The sequence below is a fragment of the Acartia tonsa genome, chromosome 13 (assembly GCF_053477335.1).
Source record: "Acartia tonsa isolate MP-2025a chromosome 13, ASM5347733v1, whole genome shotgun sequence".
In the NCBI taxonomy this organism is placed as follows: domain Eukaryota; kingdom Metazoa; phylum Arthropoda; class Copepoda; order Calanoida; family Acartiidae; genus Acartia; species Acartia tonsa.
This window is the reverse complement of record NC_137272.1, coordinates 32741042-32762669: the sequence shown is the minus strand read 5'-3', so window position 1 is coordinate 32762669 and position 21628 is coordinate 32741042. Positions and strand designations below refer to the sequence as shown.

Sequence of the window (21628 nt, the reverse complement as noted above, 5' to 3'; positions counted from 1 at the left end):
CATATTGCATTGAAGGGATAGGACAATGATGATAAAATTAATCTCCTCCTAACTTTTATTTCTTAACGAGGCGATAATAATAATGTAAATTATCAAGAAAGTATGTAAACTGATTGTGATGTATTAAGGGATAACAAAAATTGTTGCTTATCCCGATGATAATAAACAAATCAAACCTACTGCAGATCAAAATTATTAGTTAAAAAGTTTGACCACTGCAAGTTTAAGCCAACTAATACAAATTCAATAAAAGTACCCAAAGTTTTTAAGCCAACGAACCATTGCACCAGTATAATTTACAGCCTAATGTCCCCTCCCTCCCTGTGTTAATTAAACAATATAATTAAAGCTAGGCAAAAAGACCAATCCCCATATTCCTGTCAGTTATACAGAGATCTAAAGGGATAAGACAATGGCTGATAAATTAATGTACATCCCCAATGTTGATACACAAAATTTCCCCTTCTGTAGATTACAATTAGTGATTGAAACGTTTGGACGATCAACCTAACGAACCAACCAATCAATATTCGATTAAAGTACCCAAGGTTGTTAGGCCAACGAATAAGAAACGTTTTCATAAAACTTTGGGTACTAGTATGATAAACACCCCAATGTCCCCTCCCTCCCTGTCATTATAATGATAAATGTGAAGCCACTATTTAACTCCATGATTAATGGCCCCGTGTATATTAAAAGGCCTGGAACGAAACATTTCTATGTATAAGATTTACACGTCACTTTAATCAATATTTTATGACGAAAGAGGTATCTTACCGACTTGTTAAGGTTGTAGGTGGATTTTTTAAGCTATACAATTTTGTGTTGATATTTTATGACATTTTATTGAAATATTTAAGAAACAGAAAAACTGTAATGTCTGTTTACCGAAGGATCTCGCTAACTGATATGATTCTCCTTAACAATGTAGCTTTCTCATAGGCCATAAGAAGGTTTAAAACTATTTTTTTTTTTTGGGGGGGGGGGGTTGGTACCACCTCCCTTCCAAGAGAACTGTATGTCTGTTGCACCTAAAGATCTCGCTAACTGATATGGTTCTCATTTACAAAATGGCTTTTCATAGGTTCTGAGAAGGTTTATAACTATTTTTAGGGGGGTGGGGGGGTCGGTACCACCACCCTCCCAAGAGAACTGTATGTCTGTTCTACCGAAGGATCTCGCTAACTGATATGGTTCTCCTTTACAATGTAGCTTCTCATAGTTTTTCGGGAGGTTTATATTTATTTTTAGGGGGAGGAGGGGTGCCACCACCCTCGTACAGACGTTAAATATAAGATTAAGGTTTAGTTATGATTAATGTCGAAGTAAATATAAACTCTTATTAAAGAAGATTAATAATATGCTTATATTTTTTTTTCTTTGAACTCATAACCATTAATAGTTATTTCTTGCATCGTATATATTTCCGCGGATAAAAAATGTACAATTATTACCGGCTAAAAAAACTGGTTTTAATCTTATGATTGTACATTTTTATATTCGTAGAAATCTGGATATAATACGATGCTAGACATAGTTTTTTCGTATGGATGAAAACCAATTCCTATCCACTGGATTCGAATGAATACGAGAAAATATATTGATACTAATTTGTTTTCTTATTTTGTATATTATCATCCTTGTTATTTTAATCAGAAATAACACGCAAAAAAAGCAGATAAGTAATGATAATTACAAAGCTTCCAAATTGTTCACACATTGTTAGGTCTTTTTTTAAAAAAAGGTTTTTAATGAAGGGAAGGATAGGGACAATGGGCTCTTTAAAACACTAGTCCCCATCGTTTTATAATGAGGTTTTCTTATTTGTTGGCATAACAACTTTGAGGACTTTTAATGAATCCTTATTAGTGGGTTTATTAAACGTTCCAACCACTTATTGTTATCTACAGAACAGGTTATTTGTGTATCATCATTGGGAATGTACATAAATTTATTGGCAATTGTCTTATCCCTTTAGATCCTTGGTTTTCAACTTTTTCCCGTACTCAGTAGCTTTATTTTTTAAAGAAAAACATTTACGAGCATTTGCCTGGTGCTCTAACCCTGTGGGGATCGGACAAATTTTCTATTACCCTAACTTACTCTGAAATTAACAACAAAATACAGTTTTGTTTAATTCTAGTTTATGGTCCAAATGCAATAGAAGGAAAACCAAAAAAATTATATTTTTTAAATTGAACAGAAACAAAAATGATCATCCCATTACTATATATTTAGGATTAAATCTATATAGTATAGATGTATAACCAGACATCTATATGGATCCCCCTGTTGTGGTCCTTTTTCGTCTGCTAGTAAGTTACTTTCTGCTCTTTTGTATCGACTTGGCTATATGTTAATATTCCCATCGCTATTGGTGGATTTTCAAAGACCAAATTGAAAGTCGGTAAAGTGTATCGTGAAGGGGTCATACAATTATCTAACCCCTTCATCCTCTAGTGTTTTATTCTAGATATTTAGGTTTAAAGATGATTCCTGAGAAATGTTGGGCCAAGATTCACTGTTATACTACTGAACCTTAAAAAAATAGATAGATTAATAAGTAAAAATAAAGACATGTAAATAGATAGATAGATACTATATGAATAGATATAATATAGAAAGATGAATAGAGAAACTGATAGATAGACAGAATGATAGATAAATTTACTTTTTATAAAGATGCGATGCATCTTTACAATTCAATAAAGCAAAAAGAAAAAAGAAACGTTAAATGTCTTATTCAGATTTTTCAAAAATAGACTTTTTGTATGTATTATTTACTGATTTGTGTTTTTTTCCTTTACAGGACGATTGAGAATGAAAACTTCTGTTTTAGAAATATATATTTGGCCTGTGTACAAAGATTTTAGTTTGATAAAGTAGTCTTGAGTTGAGATGGAACAATAGCTTTTAAAATTATTTATAAAGTTATATATCTATAGATAGAATGATATATTATGTAGAAGACATATACCTAGACAAAGTGTTAGATCGGTAGACAGATAGATAGATAGATACAATAATAGATAGATGATACTATATAAACATAGACAAATAGATACAATTTCTAACCATCTAACTCTATCAAAAGCTGATATAATTGAGAGGGGTATTATTCACCCCCCCGGCCCCCCCCCACCCTCCCGAAGCTAGTAAAAGTGGCTGACTCAGATAATGACGTCAAAAAAAATTAACCAATGAGAGGCCACTAATAATTTCACCATTGGTCAATTAAAGTTTATACTGGCCTCTCATTGGTTAATTTTTGTTGACGTCATAATCTGAGTCAGTCACTTTTACTAACTTCCCTCCTCACTAGTAAAATATAGGTTTTTTAGTCAAAAAGAAGAATACTCTGGAAATTCGACCTGATATCAATTATTTATACCTATATAGAGGGCCCCACGTCTTTGTTTAAATCATAAGTGCATAGCCTAAAAAATAAACTGCATTCGAACTTGAGTATATTTTTTTCTTGGAAAAAAAGGTATAAATTCATGTAATGATTATAGAGTTGCTACGCTTTCTAAATCGTACCTAACTACTACAGGAATCACCATGCAAAGTTTGAAATCGATAGGACAATTCTAACATGCCTAAATTAACGAATAAAAGCTATCTATCTCGGACGGACGTACGGACGGACCGACCCTAATTATAGAAAAGCTTCGCTTTTAAAAATCCACGAGTCAAAAATGAAAAATCCGGGAAGCTTATTAGTAATAAAATTCATACTTAGTGTGATTGATTCATTAATATCAAACTACCATATTTTGCAATAGATCATTTAAAAGCTCGAAAAATAATTTGTGTAGCTTGTGGAAGAAGACAAGAATTGCCAAGATATAGTGAAAATTAAGCTTGTAAAATCTGGTGCAAAGGAAGGCTTAGATTTTATAAATCTGAAGGAACCAACCTGTCTTTGTAATTATTGTAAAACATATTTGTAATTATGAATTATAAATTTAAAGTGATGTGTTTATTAAAAGTGAAACTTTTCTATAATTAGGTTCGGTCCGTCCAGAGCTTTTTCCAGTTAATTTAGACATGTTAGAATTGTCTTATCGATTTCAAACTTTCCATGGTGATTCCTGTAGTAGTTTAGCTTTGGTAGGTATAACTTAGAAACCGTAGCAACTGTAATGTTGTTACCAGAATGTCCTTACGTCAAGATTTTCAACAAATTTACTCAATTTTGTTTTAACTTTTAGACATTTATATATATTATGATTATTCTGTAAGTGTTAATGTCTGTTTGTCCTAGTGACCTATTCCAGTATGAGGATCTGAATTGCTATTATAATTTAGTTGAACTCTTCATATACTTTGAAATTTTTTTAAAATTTTGAATGCCATCTTAGTTTATTAAATGTATTTCTATACAAAACAAATATTATTGTGGATTTAAAAGAACTTCATATAAAATAAATGAATAAAACTTGTTGAAATGATGTTAGATTTTTGGAAAATAGAGGGTTTTATTAGGTATAAAATATAAAAAATATGAAAAAAATTAGGCTATGCACTTTAAGAGATATAAGTTTTCCGGAATTGTAATGTAGGGAGTAGATTTGAAATCTGCATCAAATTTTAAGGATTTTTTATAAAATTCGTTTTTTGTATAATTCTTTATCTAAAAGCGGAAATACAAATTAAGTTAATTAATTTTGGCATCTGTGATTGTTGGATTTAAAAAATCTGCGCTCTGATTGGATGTCGTACATCATTCAACCAATTAGAGCGCAGGTAGTTTAAAATCCACCTATCCTATTGGTCAAAATTAATTAACTTAAAATGTATTTTCGCTTTTAGATAAAGAATTTTACAAAAAACGAATTTTATAAAAAATCCTTAAAATTTGATGCAGATTTCAAATCTACTCCCTACATTAAAATTCCGGAAAACTTATATCTCTTAATGCACTTATGATTTAAATAAAGACGTAGGGCTCTCTATTTAGGTATAAATAAATGATAACAGGTCGAATTTCCTGAGTATTCATCTTTTTGGCTAAAAAACCTACATTTTACTAGTGTCCTCCCCCTACACTCCCTCCGATTAAAATCTAGAGGGTGCCTTACGGATTGACTGACAACTATGAATTCTTCATGAATGTCTAAATTTGACACAAAACCTTGTTAACTTTATAAACTGTCCATAAACCTTTTATCTTATTTCCAACTTTTTTTTCACAAGTTGTCTATACTGGTTTAACAATTTTCAAACAGGAATTTGAGGGATAGTACGTAACTGTTTACGTCACCTTTTTTAAAATAAGTAGTTTTGATGGGGTGGGGTGGGTTCTAGTTATAACCATCCCTGGACCAAAAAGAAGCTTTACTGTAAAGAGGAAAAAATCAGTATGTTTAGCTAGATCCTTCGCATCAATCAGATAGAAACACTTACAAACATTATATTACTTATTCTATTACATAACATAATGATTTAATTTTATGATTCAAATTATCCCTTTAAATTACCCGTTTTTCTGTTTTTAATTTGCTTGTTGAATATTTTTGATTTTCTTTCTGAAGAGTCTAAAATCTTTTATGATAATAAAGTATCCGTAGAATAGAGATCACAGTCACAACCAACTTTTATTTTTGAAGTAAATTGAAAATATGGGAGAGATAGTTTATTTCCTATGCCTAGCGCCTGCGGGTCTTATACATTAGGGTACCCTTTACCTAATATAACCTAACCTAACCTAACTGACCTACATTAAAAAAAAAATAAAAGGAATGTTTTTTTGTGCTTGATAAAACACTTTTATAAAAACGGTCAAGAATCCCTAGTTTCCCTGAATTTAATCTGCCACCAAAGTTGTCACTACATAAAATGCTGGTTCCTAGCAATATTTAATATCACAATTTAGTATCACAGTAGAGATTCTAATGGAAATTCGCTATAAGTCATTTTATTCAGAGAGTGAGGGGACAATGGGCTCTTTATTATACTAGTCTCCAATGTTTTTAAATAACGTTCTCTTATTTTGATTGGTTAAGTTAAGTGTTTCAACAACTAATTTTAATCAACGGAAAGGGTAATTTTGTGCCTTAATTAGCCATAGCCTTATCCCTTTAGATCCCATCCCTGATAATTATCAAACCTTCCTAAAAATATTTTTGTGTTAAATCACCAACGACATATTGTTACTAGAACCCAACTTTAATGTATTGAAAATTTTGTCAAAACTTGTGAAAGGTTTACTTCAAAATTTAAAACGTGTCACATATTATTTTGACAAGTTTTTTTTTGTTAACAGCAAAGCTACTCTGTAGGTTTCATGTTAGGAGGGTGAGTTTGTCTGATTGGAAGAAGTTTTATTACAACTAAATCCATTACATTTATACTAGTTGGTGGTATCCCTCAAAGTACCAAGTCGAGTAAAGAAAATCTCGCGGTAAATAAGGGGAGCTAGTTTTTCGTTTGTTTGTATTTTAATTTAGGCTATATAGAGTACAGAGTAGCCCTGCAGGGTTACCACCCCCCGCAGGTAAAGGCCCTGTATGCAGATGCAGGCATTAAGAAAACACCACACCCTATTTTCAATTTGATTAAGAAATAATGCTTTATTTATATTTAATAACAAAGCCCAATCTGTACCACTTTTGCACCACTTTTGATTCCTGTGACGTAATAAAAATGAGGAATTCTCCATCTCTTTTTTAAGGGTTTTCTTTCCCACTTCTCCTCTCATCTCCCTTATTATATGACGTCACAGGAATCAAAAGTGGTACAGACTGGGCTTCGTCTTATTTAATCAAATACTAAATTCATATGTTTTTAAAGGAGAAACCAATGGGTATTATCACTCTTTTCTCTATTTTTACAGTCTTTAAACTTTAAAATTCATTATTTAGATTTGGAAATAAAAAAAATTACATATTCATAAAAAAAGCACAGTGCAAATGAAGGTGCTTTGACTTTTGTGTCAGAACCTAAATTGGGACATAGTGCATTTCATTACCCTAGGTTAGGTAACTTCATTTCACTTTTCAATAAAATCTAAAATGCAGCGGTTTTTGAGAAAATTAAACATGAAAATTTCAAGTTCAATTTTCACCCACTAGGAGTTACCGCATAATCATGACAAGAAAAGCAAAGATTATTTATTTAAAATTTTGAACAACTTTGCTTTTATAAAGTTCTTCATAAAACCACTCCTGAAGTAAGTTAATTTATGGCCATTTTTATAAATTGCTTTGCTAAGGTCACGGAAATTCAGCCTTAAATAAATCATATATAGAGAGGTTTTATGACTGACTTTATAAAAGCAAAGTTGTTCAAAATTTTAAATAAATAATATTTGCTTTTCTTGTCATGATTATGCGGTAACTCCTAGTGGGTGAAAATTGAACTTGAAATTTTTAAATCTAATTTTCTCAAAAACCGCAGCATTTTAGATTTTATTGAAAAGTGAAATGAAGTTACCTAACCTAGGGTAATGAAATGCACTATGTCCCAATTTAGGTTCTGACACTAAAGTCAAAGCACCTTCGAAGGCACTGTGAAAGATAGGCAAGTCCAATATGAGTAAACTTTTTTCTTCTCGAAAATGAACAGTCAGGTGCCTCTTAGGATCTATATTGATCAGGGGTGTTGGGAGATTTGTTGTACGCCCTCAACTCTCACTGTTATCTCAGCTCCTATTACAGATAGAGGCTGATAGTAAGAAAACAACTTACCATATCATAAAAACTCCAAAAGCTATGCAGTGAGGATTTTCCTAAAATAAAAGGTCTTATAGTCTCTCTAAAGCTAGGTCATGACAATACCAATGTAACGCCATATTAATCTTTTAAAATGTATTTAATGAGTTGATTAGACATTTACAATAGACCTAATTAACCAACCTACCCATTTAACCTTTTGAAAACATGCATCCATCATCAAATTAATTCGTTTTTATTTGAATATATTAATTGTTTATTTTGCTGCGCTAACTATGGATATCAAAAATTGTCCGACTCCTTGTTTCTTTTTAAACTAATTACTTCGTCATAGCCTTAATGGGCTTCGATCTAAGAGGAAGTTGGGGTAAATTACTACATGTTTTCTCCAATATAAGCCGTTTGCGGGATCTTAGCAGACATACATCCTGTTATTTATTTTAGTATATACTAGCGGCTACGCCTCTAGAAGTCTCTAAGGCCACTTAAAGTAAAAGGTTGAAAAGTCGTTCCCTTACCCCCCTTTTTTAATGTGGATTTTAAAAAGAAAAAGTTTTTAAAAATATTTTTAGGGGGTGGCATTTTTTATTGAGAGGGTGGGATACCCTCAAATAGTTAAAAACTTTTCCTGGACCTATAAGAAGCTTCAATTTAATGAAGAAACATATCGGTTCAGCGGTTAGCGAGATCCTTTGGTACAAACAGACAAAAAGACAGACAGACAAACACAAATAGCATCCTGTTACTTTAGTTTTAAGACATTTATACCTTAAAAGTTCTGATTTCATTATCTTCAAAAACTGGATAAACTGGTGTATCATTTAGAACTGTTGTCAACAAATTTACCTGGAAAAAAATAATATATAGGTAGTTGCATAAATAACCCTACACTTTCTTTTTTGAACCCCTTTCTTGACAAGTTAGGTTAAAACTTAATGAAACCATATCCATAGGTAGGTCAATTTTCCATAGACCAGAAAACTAGTGATGTCAGGAATGTCAACTAACAAATTAAAATCATCACTTTAAAACAAGTGGCAATTTTTTAGTATAAAAATAAAGATAAAAACATCCATAAGGATCGAAGCATTATTGATGGACAAATAGACAAAGGGAGGAATTATGATACATATTAATAGATAATCTCGAAACCTTTAAAAAACACATAATAAAGTGAGTTGTCTATTGGTTGCTTCTTGCTAAGGGATATGTACATGAATTAATCTGTCTATTTTAAATAGCAGCCGAAATTATCACATTTCCTGCTTAGCTGCACGGACGGACAGACTTAGTGAATAGACTATCATGCCTACTGAAAATGTAGAATTAATTCTACTAAATTCTATATTGGTTTACAGTTATTGTAATTCTTAAATAGAAGGTTCATACCCATTTGTACATTGAATAGAGTTAAAAATCTTTTACCATAGAAACAGTAACCAAGAGAAGGAAGGCTGTCTCCACTAAAGAACATTTCGCCACGGGTTCACACATGTAGATTGATCGAGCTGAAAAAGAATTGGAGCTTTTCATCAAAGTGTCTAGCGAGCATACAACCCTTGTATTTGAAATTAATTGGAAATACGGTTGGGGTATTATTTTTACTATATACATAACCCCTGCGGGGCTACCCTGAACTAAACATTACCTAACCTAAAGGAAAACACAAACACACTAAAATTACCTATCCTTTTTTCAATTAATTTAAAATTAAGAAGAAGGGAGTTTTGAGCTCGACTATGAACTTTGAGGAAAATCACCAAAAAATCAATTCAACATTTCAGACCGAAATATGTACACAAATCTACTTTTTGTTAATTATATTCATTGAAAAATCTTTATACAAAGATAAGACAACATCCATAAGAGCGAAGCTTAATAGATCAGACAGACTAACAGAAAAATATAAGAACAACGTTTTTTTCTCCAAAAAGAGTACATAATTCTTAAAACGGACAAACTTACATTATAGAAACTTTATTAAAAAATCAGAAGAATTGGCCGATTATATCATATAAAAATTAGTTGTTGATATAGTTTTGAATATCGACATGTTTTGAATAAATCTCCGAAATATATTTTCGCTACTCTTTCTTAAAGATTTAAGTAACTGTAAAATGAATCTTCATGATAAGTTTGAAATAATTTATTATTTAATATGCCTAAATCAATTGTAAATGCTGCTTGCATCTGAAAGACAGACTTATAAAACTTTTTGGGTACCATTATAGTTTACAGTCCAATGTCTCCTCCCTCCCTGTAAAACATTACACATTTTAACATGATTGAGTTGTAGAGTAGCTTCACACTAAGCCCGTTTGCAAGGTAAATAAATAATTTGATCAACATAAGATGCACAATAATGGATATAGAATATACGTGGATATTATGACAGGGAAAAATTGTCGTCAATTTAGGTTGCTATTCAACCTGTCATTAATTGGTCAATTCGTTCATCCAGTAGGAGGGGATCGATTAGGGTAATGTGAGGGGAAGGGATGAATTGTTATTTTAGCCCACTGCGTGTTTCACTTTAATAGAGACCATGAAAATCTGATGAAAGATCCAAGTAATGATAAATCCATTATAGGTGAAAAACATGATTAATATATGCATTTGATGGATATAAAAATCATGGACGAAGTATCTAAAACTTTTAGATATTGCTTCAAAATTTTTTCTTAAATTGTAATTCAAATGAATACCTATTACAACTGACTCACTTTTTTGAGGAAAGAAAAAAACGCGTATTTTCAATGCTTATTTTAGGTTAGGTTAAGTAAAGGTCAAAGTAGCCCCGCAAGGTTATTTCCCCAAATGGATAGCATGGACTTAAAGTTCTGTCTGAAAACACATACAAATTTTGAACTATATTAAAAAATTACGGCTTTTTTTAAAATTTTGTTTGTGTATATTACTTTAGATCGGGTTAGTTTAGGTTATATTGGGTACTTCTGGGTATCGCCGCAGGGTTAGAGCACCGTGGGCAGATTTAGCAAGAGAAAAAAACTACTTCACATTATTTTAAAATTGATAAGTTTTAGGTCTATAAATTTTAGCTCTTCCTTACTAGATTTACATTCATATGTTATTAAATCTGGTATAAATCCATCAAATGAATAAATAAACCTAAAGTGCATTACCCAGGTAAAAAGTAACAAGATTATTAAACAGTGAGGACAATAACATACTTTCATTTATAGTGAAGAAGGGAATATATTTTTCTGTTCTGTAAATATTTGAACAACTAGGCGAAATATTTTACATTATGCCAATTACTCCATAAAATTTACCTCCAAGTTGTCTAGTTCAAAGCCCTTAATTTTTGCAAATATTTTTTTTATGGCCCTCACCAAAAATACTCTATAATAATAATACCATGTCATAGCCCAAACTATTAAAACATGTTTATTAGATACTAATAAAATTTTGCATTGTAGCTTCTCTACAAGTTTTTATTCCAGTCTGTCTGGCTGTCAATAAATCCCAAGAAAAAGTACGGGGGGGGGGGGGGGCGTCATAGGGAATAGAATAAATTCAATTTTAATAGCTTTTAAAAATTAGCTTTAATTGCTACTCTTTTAATGAATTTAATCATCCTTGTTTATATCAGGTAATCAATCTAACCCCATGTACCAGCCATAATAAACATTTGCACTATCTTATTAATATGGATATCAATTTATTAAGTGTAAAGCTATTTCATGACTAACTTAGTCTGCAAATTCTCAATTAAATAAAAAGTTCCATTATGACATAACTGTAAGTACCCAGGGATTTTAATTGATTTATTCCCAATGATGATATATAAAATTACCCCTTCTGTAGATTATAATTTGTGTTTGGACCGTTTGGATAATCATCTTAATGAACCAAAACTTCAGCTTCAAACAAAAAACTTTTTATCTAAGGATGGCTTTGTAGCTGCGAATGGACCGTCATTTCTAAAAACCTCTTGATTACTTACTACAATAATTTACTGACGCCCTTAGACTCTAGGGTAGGGCGAAGGGGGTCATGAAAATACACTAAAACCTCCAAAAACATCTATTAAGCTTTTCTAAGAAGTAAGATCAATTCAGATTAGCTGCTTCTTTAGCTTCAGACAAAAAACTTACTTTAAGATAAAGAATAAATGCCATTTTCCCTAGGGCTTATGTCTTATGCGTAGCTGCTTGCTCCGAAGATGGATTTAAGTGTACAAACGGACAAAAGAACAATCCATAGTTAAAAAAAAAAGAATGATTAAATTAGTTTTACCCACCCAGGGGTAGAAGTATCAGAGCTCTTGAGCAGTCAACAAATCCTTGATGTAACATCAGGCCCTGGCTCCATCTGAAATATAAATAGATAGATAGATAGATAGATAGATAGATAGATAGATAGATAGTGTGTGTGCGAATGGGGCGTTTGTCCAAATTTAGGTATGGAGACCGCTCTTCTATGAGTACTACTAAAAACCTACTTTTACTGCAATACACATAGACATTCTCATCGTCGGTTCGTTTGTTTAGAATGCTTAACCCTCTATTCCCACAAGTATAATACGAATTTGGTTGAGCTGGTGGAAGCTCAACAAAAGACCCACGCGAAGTATTATGTTGCTTTAATCTAAGAATAAATGGTTGGTTTTGATATTCGATCAGAATTATATAAGTATATTAAGTATTAAGGAAGGAAAATGTTTTTATAAAGTGTATTTATATTACAAGTGCATAAGTTAAGTATGAAAATATTTACAGGATAAGTGTTAAAATTATAAGTAGAGTAGGACAGAAATGTGCCCTAAGTCCCAAGCAGTGAATTGTGCTAAGTGTTAGAGTTCTAACACAAGGCCTAAGCTCAATTCATGCTAAGTACTAAGGGGCCTAAATTTAAACTACAATGCATGCCAAACAACTAAGTCATTACCTTTTAAAGCCAGAAAGAGAAGTTGATGGTAGGGGAGTCAATAAATAACTAACTAAATTTAAGAGGTACATGCTATAACATTAGCTTTGGACCAGGATTTTAGTGTTTGTCTGTACAATTAAATGTCTGTGTGTTAATATGTGACGTAAATCAGGCATGGTTGTAGGCATACATATTTGTACTGATTATTTACATGATTACTTTAACAATAAACATAATGTCTTTAATAAACATATACTATTAGCAAATCACATACAAATTACCATGAATAGGCTAGCGTTACCCATATATGGTGTCATATAGGTAGAGATAGGCCTATGAATGCATAAATTGATACAAATAATGCCTTGGGCCTAGCTAAAGTAATTGTGTCTTGCCCCTGATTGCTACTAGATAATTGCAGGGCACGCGTCAATCAAATATTCATAATCTGCTCTATAAAGTGTTGACTTTATATCAAGCATAGATAGATAGCTGTGGATGCGAAGCATTTCTGTAAAAGTCTTATATGTACGTTCAAAGAATTTGAAAATTGAGGATCGCATCTCCAATGGGGGTAAGTTGTTAAAAAAGAAAAAAGAGAAAAAGAAAAAGTTTAGTAGTCCCAGTATAGGCATATATAATAAACTATAAGTATGTATTCCAAGCTACGTTAAATACGCTTTCCATTAAGAAAGTAAGCTTTGCGTATTTTCATGGCTGGGTATACAAGATGATAAACCTCCCAAATAGAATACATTCTTTTCTTGAGGGGTTTAGTTTTATCTAACACTGTCACATCAATAAATGTTTTTGCGTTGGTTATTCTGGATAGTTCAGCTTCTTCTGATGATGAACTAGGTGGTGAAATGCTCTCTTTCGAAGTGTAGACTGAGGTTGGGGTTGAGGTAGATATGTAGCTAAGGGCGTCCACTTGTGCTACCTCGTTGCCATTCTCGTCCAAGGTGATTGAGTGGTTTTCCAGGTCATAGTAGAGTTGATTGAGGTCATCAGTAGAGAGGGATAGGGTGCTGCTAGAGCTAATGTCACTATCGGTCTCCACTCTACTCTCTTCTCTGGTATTCAGGGCTGTATTTAACAAGAAATTCCTAATGGTGATGGACAGGTTCTCTGAGAATCCATCGTACTCTGGTGTGGTGATAATGTTGTTGTTCTCGTCTATAGCGTCAAGGTGTTGACAGGAACACAACTGCAATCCGTCCAAGGTAGGGTGGTGGTAGGGCTCCAATACTCCATGATCATCTAGGTTATCTCCAGGCTGGTCCATGGTAGATCCTAAAAAGAGTTAGTGCGCGTGCTCCAACCGGTTCCTTGGGGTATTCTGGCTATGGTAATCTAAACAAAAGAACTTTTAATAATCTTTTATTAATCATTTTATCCCTGGGATATTATAGAAATTCTTTTCGTTACAGATAGACCTATAATGGATTGATTAGTTATCTCTATTTCTGTTAAATATAACTGTTTCCTGAATTTAAACAATATTTTATATAAAAATTATAAGTACAATTAATATTTACATATCGTATTAATTTCTTTGGTTACATTGCTCGTATATATGTATAAGTATAAGGTTTTACTAACAATAGTTGGTAACCCTTGTTTGTATATTTTGTATATGTACATATGGTTTATATCATTGTTGGTATTAGCTGTATTTCATTTTATTTTTAACATGAATAAATTTTAATCAATTTAAAGACTAATGTCTTATGTTACATCGTTGTCAAGTATACCTTTTAGACTTAATATCTATGAAATATATCGTTCGACGTCCGTAATTAAAATTTACGTAACAATAAGTTGTCAACCCTTTGTTTATGTTTGGGCGGTCAAAAGTGATAGGGGTTGGATTTGAGCGAGGTTATAAATAGCTGGCGGCCCAATAATTATGCTCATTTTAACAACAATTGTCTTTGCGAGCGGAGCTTGCGTTCGAGTGTTTAATTTTACAGCTAGTTTCAAGAGAATTTATATAAAAGTGATAAAATATAGTAACTCGTTTGTTTTATATAAATGTTTTTATGTTATAGATTGTTGATATGCCCATTATTGCATTCGTTAGCCACTATTTAAGACTCAGGAAGTTTATTTTCTTCGTCGATAAGGCCTTTATCACTATATTTTTGATCAAAAGTGGGTTAGAAATAATATGGGTATATCTTCAATCTATGACAATTTTGTTTTATATAATATTTGTAGTTTTGATAGGACATATCTGAATCATCAGGTAAATTGACGTACCTTGTTTTGTTTACGTTTTCCATCTGCAAAAGTTAAATTTGTTCATCGTAAGCAAAACTTATATTGACACAGATATGTTCCATCATTTTATTCGTTTTAACATTTGATTACAGCGTCCCCTTTTGTAATCAAAATTTATTGAATATTGACTTAAATCTTCTAAAACAATTTTGCTATAGATTTTAAAATAAGATTTTCGTTTTACTTAATTCAGTTATAATGACGTCTAATTAATAGGTTATTTACGTTACAAGTAACTCAACCATATTTATTTTAAAATGGTCGCTTACAAAAATTATATTTAGCTAGCTTCATCGTAGGTACTTTTAAATAAGTAATTCATAAGAGTATGTTTTAGGTAGCTTAGTTATAGGTACTTTTAAAACATCATTGAAAATATTCAGATTTAGCTAGTACATAAGTTTTAGTTGCTTGATACATCATACTGAAAATGTTTTGATAGCTCAGCGATAGCTATTTGAAAGCGTTGAATCATGTAAAATTAATTACACATTCTTTAACTTAATTGAATCTGCTTTTAAATGATAAAACAAAGTTTTGATGTTTAAATAGCTTAACGATAGCTATTTTTAAGCGTTGAATTATGTAAGATTAATTACACATTCGTTAACTTAGGTAAGTTTACTTTTAAATGATAAATCAAAGTTTTAATGGTTAGGTAGCTCGACCATAGTTGCTTTAGATACTGGATAAAAAAAAATGTTCGTGTGTACAGTCTTTTTCATAAAATTAATTTTACTATATTGCCTTTCAGAATCACTAGTCCTTTATTTTAAATTTACATCCGCTCATTATGTATATTCCGGACAGCCTGGACGCGCATCAGAATATTAAGGAGAGATTTGAGGAGTCGATGAGAGCGGCTGCGGCCACTCTCGCCAATTCCTTGCTTCTCGAAACCTCCTTAGACGAGTTCAGTGTACAGCGACGCGTCTGGGATGCCAAGCCTTGCTGACGTTGATGACTATGGGAGTACTTTTGATACTGTAGAGTCCGAAAGGGATCAAGGGGAGATGTTTGGCAACGAGCATCTCTCACTGATGCTTAGTAGAACGATACAAATCATCTGGTCTCTCCTCAATTCGGTGATGCGGAATTCCTGCGGTGACATTGGTGACGATGTTGTCGGAGGTGATTCTTGGTCTGCCGAGTCGAGGAGAGACCAGAAGACGAGTCTGGACGCACTCAACATGGATGGCTTGTTCAACATGTTGTTGGGTTTAGGCTTATTTTCTTGTGCTCTCTTAGTTGTCTTCTTCGGTGCTGTAGGGCTTGAGACTCTAACTCGTTTAGATAACACCTCAGACAGGTCGCTGGCTCGCTGGATAAGAGATGTATGTACGCGCCTCCGTGATATAGGCGTCCGGACCATTGAGCTTCTTCACTGCGGTAACAGGACTAGATCTGGAGTTACGTCGCCAACCGTGGAGCCGTCGGATACAGGCATCTATGAAGCCGCGTCTTCTGTGATGGATGATATTCTGTCAGATACACAGGTGAGTTTTTCTTCTTTTGTATATATTTTTTTTCTGTTTTGTATTCTTTTTTTTTTATATAGCCACCCGTTTTGTCTAGTAAAGCATCATGTTGTTGCAGGATTGTTCTGTCCTATTCTCACTTCCTCAACGTTGACTTTCGGCTCTTCCATATATATCGCTCACCGCTTGTCGTCGTTTTATGTCACCAGAGAAATCCGCTCGGTTACCGCAATCAAATTGAGATACCAGTTAACTTTTACTATAATCTTAATTAGCAAGCTAATATTATTTCCCTCTGGGAAGGTTGAGAGTCTGCTCGTGCCGCACGCTTCTCATTGGGGTTTTGAATGTTATTTCAAGACTTTAATGTTTTCTTTTTGTTTTAGGCTCCCTCTGCTAGTCCATCAACTCCAGCCGAGGTGAGGTCCAGAGTTGGGCTGTTTGCTGTACACCGCCTATCTGCCACCGAGGATCGAGTTACTGGAAGTAATGTGCCTGCGGGATTGGACACCCCGTCAGGAAGTCCTGGCTTCCGCCCATTGATATTTGATCAATCAGAGCGTCTTCATGTAAGTATCGATGCTTTTTAGTTTTTCTATATTAATTTTCAGAAAGAGGCCGTACCTTTGTACACGAATTTAGAGGTGTTTGCAACTAAAAGTCTTATATTGGTAGAATGTTAACCTTAAAATGTATGGTTGCGTAAGCATTTTTGAACCGTTTTAAGATTTTAATTCTATTATAAAGTGGGTTGAGTCGCTACCTAAGCATATAGCTTTACAGGATTTTAGGCATTCTCATTTCCTGATTTTCCTGGATTCTATTTTAGTGTTGCGATTAAGCTAATAAAATCTGTTATATTTTAGGCGACAAATTCAATCCCCCTGACGCGGTTCTACACAACTATGGGGAGGTGTAATCGGGCCAGTACTGAGAGGACAGCTGAGGGATCCAGCGACAGCTCTTCATTGAGCTCTATTATGTGCCTTAGTCGCATTGAGTCTCCATCTGCAGCTGATTTGTCTGAGGTAAGTTTGATAAGCTCTTATAATATTCTTATTTTCTTCGCTGCAAAAATTACGTAACTTAGACTAGGATTTTTAGCGCGGTTAGCTATGCTTATAGACAATAATTTTACTTTAACTATGGTGTAGTTCCTTCCTAATGGTCAACATTAAGATTCTGGATAAATTATTTAATAATCTTGAAAAAAAATTGACTCGCAAACATGTATGGATAAGCGTTGGTACATTTCTCGTGAACGTTTACTAAAATGTTTGTCTATTAATGTCCCTTTTCTTATTTTAGGATGTGGATAGTATAGTCCCACTGTTCGACGATCTTGAGGAAGTTGATCTCCCGCCCATTAGATTTAATGCGGTGAGTGATGAGATCGAGTACCCTACGCCACTGAGAGTTCTCAGTTTGGAACGTCTGCGCCGCTCCATGCGTACTCCAACTCCTGCCATTTTGGAAGAGATAACGTCAGCGGAAAATAGCTTTGATTCGGCTACGCGTTCCTCAGATAACAACAGGACAGAGGATTCCGGCGTTGAGGGAGTCCCTCGGCGTCGGGGTCCTATGTTCCCTAAACGTACGCCGTAAAGTGGCACCGTTAGCTTGGTTGATATGACATACAAGTTTTAAGACAATGACCAGTTTAGACAACATGTGACTAAATTTACAAATTTTCTAATTTTTTATGTAACTAGTCAAATAGTGATCACTATGTAGTAAAGACTTTTGTTATTAGACGTTATGACTTTTTATACTGTACAAAACTAAATATTAATTTACACTTTTGCCATTATGTTATGTATATACATGTTAGTCTGTAAGGATATTAGTATGTAAGGAAATGATTATAAGGTTGTATTTTCTTATGCCCATAATTTAAAACTTCATTCAATCTCAATTACTTTCTTCATAAGCGAACTAATTTTTTTCTTTTCTCAATAGTATATTAACAACTGTAATTACAGCCTTATGTCACAGTTTATTCATTCTTGTTAGCTTTTAAGGGTTATGTATATATAGATATTTAATCGAACTCGCACCTCAGTACCTTTTCTCCAAATTTCATTTATATCCATCCCTGTGCATTAATCGTGAATTTTAATTGTGCTGTGATATAGAGAGGGCTTGTAAATAGCATATATATATTTTTTGTAACCAATATCTAAGTAGACCGAAAGACTGACGTTAGACAAAGTTATTTAAGTACGCTTATTCAAGTATTTTTAAGAAAATTCATGTAAAGACTGTTTGTAATACGAGCAATTAAAGTAATATCATTGATCGGATAATCTCATTAAGGAAGATTTATTTAATTAATAAGGCTTAGAATAAATAGCGTTTCCTTTTAAAATTATAGAGCTTAACATCCCTTTTTAAATTTCAATACAATAGTCATTAAGCTTAATGTTTTGAGGTAAAATATTCTTATGTCCCTTTAAATTTAAACCTAAATCTTATTTCCAACAAGTAGAGTTAATTTGGCTCACATTGACTTGTTGTTAGGCTATGTGCCTTTATATATATACAAATTCGACATTTAGCGTTCAATTAATAGTATTAACGATCTCGAAGTTTTATTATGTGCCAGTATACAGCTTATGTCCAAAATTATATTAACTAAGATGTTAAATTTGTCAGAAATCTTCTTACTATCATAATGTTTTTCAAATACTGTAAAATAAAAATTTATGTTCTGTTTTCAAAATTGATTTAAAGAGATCACGAATTGGTTTTTTCAGAATTCATTTTTATTTACCTTTCCTTGTTTTTTAAGTAATTTTCGTACAATAATTTCTTAAAAGCTCCAAGAAGTTAGAAAAAAATTTGATTAAAATGCCATGCTCAATTCAACACGAAGTTAACGTTAAAGTCTGAGCAACAATTAAACTATAAGAAAAAAAGCCATTTCTTCGCTTGCAGATAAAAACTAAAAAATCAATACTTAGGAAATAATTTTGTAATAAACCTCTAATAATATTTGTCTTCGAGCTTTCTTTAAAATGTAATGAAAAAGTTTGGTTTATTTTATAAAATCATTAACAGAATTTCGGTATGTTTCAGCCGGTATAAAGACAATAGAAAAATTGCTTAAATCTATAGAAAGAATGATATTTAAGATTTAAATTGTTCAAAAAGTAAAAATTTATTATATTTGCTATATACTTCAGCAAAAAATTCAATCATTTTATTAAAGTTTTTCCATAAAAATAAACATTACTTTTTTTATTCCAAAATGAATAGTTATTGCAATTTGTCATACACACACACACACACACACGCACACACACACTATCGTAGTATACACTAACACACACACACACTTAACGCCCCACCCGCACACCCATTGCTACATAATTAACCAGGAACTAGAGGCATAAGACAAGAGCCGTTAAATTAATGGATATTCACAATGAAAATATACACAAAATTCTATGAAAGTCTCCAAAGTTAATTAGCCAACTAACAAAATGTCATTAACTTTGGGAACTAATGTAATAAAAAGCCAAATATCCATTTCCTCCCTGCATACAATCACATACTGAAGGGTGAGTTTTAAATGAAAAGATTTAACAATTTTATAAAGTTGTAAGCTTTTTTTATCTGTAGAGAAGGATCTCGCTAACCGCTGAAACGATATGGTTCACTTTTACAGTGAAGCTTCTTATAGTTTTTGGGAAAGGTTTTAGGCTATTTTATTTTTATTAAAAAAGTCGTTCGTTGGTTTTAAGCTATTTTTCTGCCCTTTTATATCCCTTTGAATATTAAATAGAAATTAGAAAATATAAATTTAGATTAGAATGACTTTTTATAGATTTGAATGGTTTAATCTTTTTACACTTTAAATAATATTTAATTAACAACTGACCTAGAGGTAGAAATAGCAAAGTGAAAGAAGAGAAACAGAGAGAGAGAGAGAGAGAGAGAGAGGGAGGGAGGGAGAGAGAGAGAGAGAGAGAGGAGAGAGAGAGAGAGGAGAGAGAGAGAGAAGAGAGAGAGAGAGAGAGAGAGGTAACGCAAAAAGCCGGGCCAGTAAATAACATTTCAAGTTTTGATCTGTTACTTTTTTTTATTTTTTGCATTTTTATCATTAAAATGACTGTCTTGTGTGTTACTTTTAAATGACATTTTTAAAAAAAACATAACGTATTATCTATTTTGAATGCAATTATCTATAAATCACTACAATTATTCGTATTTAATGCATTTATTATTCAGTTTTCTTAAAAATGGTGTTCACGGTAGTGTAAAGTTCAGAAAATTTAAAAATTCTTTTTCATTTAATTGAATAATTGTCATCTTTTAAGGCAATATTTTTAAAAAATTATCTCTAATTGCCAGTTATCTACCTATATATATAACGTTATTTGCAAATTCACAGTCACTTTAATTTTATATTTTCACCAAAGAGAAATATTTGTCAAAAAAAAATTTTATACCTTTTCTAAAGATTATCTACTTTTGTTAAAATAAATATAGAGATTTTAAGTAACATATACACTGTTATTTACTGATTTAATATATGTTGTGTAAAACTCCCGTTTACGTAGCTACTCTATAAGTATTACTGTCTGTTCCTTAATTTAGTTAGATGCATAATTAAATTGTTATTTTTGCAAGGTGCTTAAACTAGCTTACATTCGCTTGATTTATGATAACTTTCATAAATAACAAAACTGTTTGCTATGTTCTTTTTGATATCTCTGCTAGGATTTATGCGATTAATTTCCTATCGTTTTTATCGCTCTTAATTAAGATAAATTTTACAATAATTACATAGAGATATATGAGAATATAAGTATTTTACATCAATATATATATGTACAAGAGGTTTTATACTTTCCATATGCAAAACTTTTATATCGTTAGGGTACGTCCGTAAGTCATTGTTAGAAATCAGATTATAGGAATCGGTTTTAATTTAGTTTACTCTTCGTGGATAGTGGGGAGGGTGCAATGTCCAGAAATGAGGAGGACTGTGTCTCTCAGGTTCTCTATTTGGCGTGCTACTGCCCGTAATTCGTCTGTTATAGCCTGCCGGCTTCTATACTCTTGCTGTCTGTACCGTATAACCAAACGGTTGTATGCGTCTCTATAAGTATTTCTAAGTAGACGACAATGCAAGTATCGTACAATACGACTGGGTTGGCTGATTCCACAACTAATTTTAATCGATAACATTTCTTTAATCATCGTAAGTAAGTTATAACAATATTCTACTAGGTTCGCGAAGGTTTCATGTAGAATTCGTTGTGATCTAGGCATAGGCTTTCGGAATCTAGT

At 32.4% G+C, this 21628-nt stretch overlaps 1 protein-coding gene across 1 annotated transcript in view; it reads right to left on the bottom strand.

The window, feature by feature from the left end:
* Nucleotides 1-21628, bottom strand: part of LOC145335258 (uncharacterized) — a 75367-nt gene that overhangs the window by 29977 nt on the left and 23762 nt on the right. The window contains exons 5-8 of the mRNA XM_080180996.1: nt 11941-12011; nt 9102-9184; nt 8445-8522; nt 7692-7732 (exon numbers count right to left, since the gene is read on the bottom strand). Of these exons, the coding sequence (XP_080037122.1) occupies nt 7692-7732; nt 8445-8522; nt 9102-9184; nt 11941-12011 (273 nt within the window). The remainder of the gene's footprint in view (nt 1-7691; nt 7733-8444; nt 8523-9101; nt 9185-11940; nt 12012-21628) is intronic.